We start from the raw sequence: 2855 nt of genomic DNA, 5'->3' as shown, positions 1-2855 counted from the left end.
CTCAGTTCTCCCTCAGAAGAAGAAGAACTCAGTTCTCAGAAAGGGTCACCGGACCCGAAACGGTAACTCTGTTTTCTCCTTCACAGATGCTGCCAGACCTGCTGAGCTTTTCCAGCAACTTTGTTTTTGTTCCTGATTTATAGCATCCGCAGTTCTTTTGGTTTTTATTTAGTGTTTCATAAAGTTCCAGCATAATCTCCGTTTTTGTATTCTTTGCCTCAGCTAAAAAAGGCAAGAATCCCACATGCATTCTTAACCTACGTGCCCTGCTATCCTCAGGCATTTGTGGATAATCAAACCAGATGTCTCTGATGTTCAGTACTTTCCAGGGCCCGATCACTCGATATAACCCATTGTCTTCTTAGTGCTCTTCAAGTACTTCCACTTTTCTGGATTGAATTCCATTTGCCACTGCTATGCCTACCTGACCAGTTGTTGATTTGCTCTACTTTACAGCTATTCTCCTCACTATTTGCTACCCTGCTAATTATAATGTCATCCATAAACTTCCTGATTACACCATGCTACGTTGAAGTCTAAATCATTAAGTGCATCACAAACAGCAAGGCACCAACACCAAGCTCTGCAGAACCGCACTAGAAACAGACTTCTCGTTACAGTATTATCATCCCTGTATTATCGTCTCTGCTTCCTGCCACTCAAACAACTTTGGAAGCAATGCGTCACCCTGCCTTGGATCCCCCATGGGCTTTTACTTTCTAGACCAGTTCTTCAGAAGAAGGATCTGGGCCCAAAACGTCAGCCTTCCTGCTCCTCTGATGCTGCTTGGCCTGCTGTGTTCATCCAGCTCTATGCCTTGTTATCTCAGATTCTCCAGCATCTGCAGTTCCTACTATCATTGAAGTTAGACTCACTGGCCTGTAATTTCCCAACTATCACTTCCTCCCATTTTTAATGATGGGAAAGACATTAGCAGTCCTCTGGCACCTTTACTGTGTCCAGAGAGGATTTGAAATTTGATGCCAGGGTTCCAGTTATGTTCTTCTTTGCCCTTAACAGCTTGGGATACAAGATCTATGCCCGGCGATTTATCCACTTCCAAAGCTACAAAACCCAGTAGCACCTTCTCTCCAAATAAATCTAATATTTCAAACATGTTGATGCCTATAACTATGTTGTCCTTTTCCATTATGAAGAACCTTCTAAGCATTCATGCAGAACTGTGTCCACATTTTACTGGGTTCACACATAGATTGTCTATTTGGTCCCTAATGTTTCCCTAGTTGCTCTTTATATTTTTAATAACCCTTTTTTTATTTTACTTTATTCTAACCTCGAATGCTTTTTCACGCATTATTTCGGCTTTCCCAGCTTCCTTTTCATGTTCCTACCATGCACGTTTCATATCCCTCGAAGAGACTCTGCCACATTCAGCACTTGGTATCTACCATAAACTTCTCTTTTCTCTTAATGTCACTTGACATCCAGAATTCCCAGCCCTGGTCCTACCCTGTGTTTTCACAAGAACATACCTGCCCTGTACTCTCACAATTCCCTCTTTGAATGCCAGCTACTGCTTTTGACAGTTTTAAATGGTCCCAGTACAATTGGGCTAAACCGTATCCTATCTAAATAAAGTTAGCTTTTCCACAGTTTAGAATTTTATTCCCTGCCCAAAATTTATCCTTTTCCAAAAGCATATTAAGTATAATGGAGTTATGTTCATTATTTCTAAAGTGCTCCGGTACTGATACATCTGCCATCTGTTCAGATTCATTTCTGAATATTAGCTCCCTAGTTGGGTTTTCTACGTACAATGAATCCCCAACTTACGAGCACTTGTACTTATGAATGCGATCCCATACAAGGGTATATTAACATTAATTTTAAAGTTCTGACATATGAACACTTCCTCACACTTACGAACAGTTATTTTATATCATCCCTGCATCACGTTCTGACTTGCATACAACTCGAACTGCAAACTTACTCAAAAACAGAACCTTCCACACTCCTGTTTCAAATTTTAATTCCATCTCACTTTTGCTCCCCCTAACTACTTGTGACGGCTCCACCCTCCCCAGTCCTGGCTAATCTAGTTTAAATCCAGGTGGCCTCCCACAAGGCTGTTGGGATGCAAAATGTCCAGGTTCCACCTCTCCCAAAAATGGTCAAAATGTCTCAGGAATTTAAAGCTCTCCCTTCAGATGTAGAGAGAGAAAACAGTAAATAGACAAAAATGCAATGTACTCTGTAATCATTAACTACCCCTGCTGAGAGCATTATCAACAAATGTAGCCTGGGCGTCAGTGTTTATCATCCATCCAGGCCGCTCACTCACCATTTCAATCACCTTATCGGGACAATCCTCTATATTCTCAATGTCAAAGTGACCCGGTTTGGATATCTCCATTTGCTTTAAGAGTTCCTGATTTGCTCTGGCCATCTTTGGCAGGAAGTTTTGCAGTCTGTCCAATACTGGAGGCAAAACAGGACAGGTACATGTGAAAATTTAAGCTTGCTGGGTGGTATCAGAGATGGCAATGTTTGAACTGTTATTAGTATCCCTAAAACCTATCCCCCCGGCCCCCCTCCCCGTTCCCCATTCTCTTCCCCCTATTAATGGATAGGTTGAGATGTTGCCCGGGGAGAGGGTGACAGTGTTTCCTGGAGCCTGGCACAGTGGGTCTCAGAGCGGTAATTACTGTACTGGGCATCTGCTGTGGCACAATGACTGCTGCCAGCCCAGTGTTCCCTTCACAGCCCCCATAACTTCTGGGAACAGGCTCAGAGTGATTTCTCAGGGGATAGGGGAGGTGGAGGGGGAGGGGGAAGAGAATGGGGAACGGGGAGGGGGAAGAGAATGGGGGAGGGGGAAGAGAATGGGGGAGGGG

At 43.5% G+C, this 2855-nt stretch overlaps 1 protein-coding gene across 1 annotated transcript in view; it reads right to left on the bottom strand.

The window, feature by feature from the left end:
- nopchap1 (NOP protein chaperone 1) overlaps positions 1–2855 on the bottom strand; it is a 7060-nt gene that overhangs the window by 3607 nt on the left and 598 nt on the right. Inside the window, exon 3 of the mRNA XM_020521858.2 lies at positions 2303–2439. Coding sequence (XP_020377447.1) covers positions 2303–2439 — 137 coding nt within the window. The remainder of the gene's footprint in view (positions 1–2302; positions 2440–2855) is intronic.

Source organism: Rhincodon typus, chromosome 22 (genome assembly GCF_021869965.1).
Source record: "Rhincodon typus isolate 14 chromosome 22, sRhiTyp1.1, whole genome shotgun sequence".
Taxonomy (NCBI): Eukaryota; Metazoa; Chordata; class Chondrichthyes; order Orectolobiformes; family Rhincodontidae; genus Rhincodon; species Rhincodon typus.
Note: the sequence above shows the minus strand (reverse complement) of the source record. Positions and strands in the feature narration are given on the sequence as shown.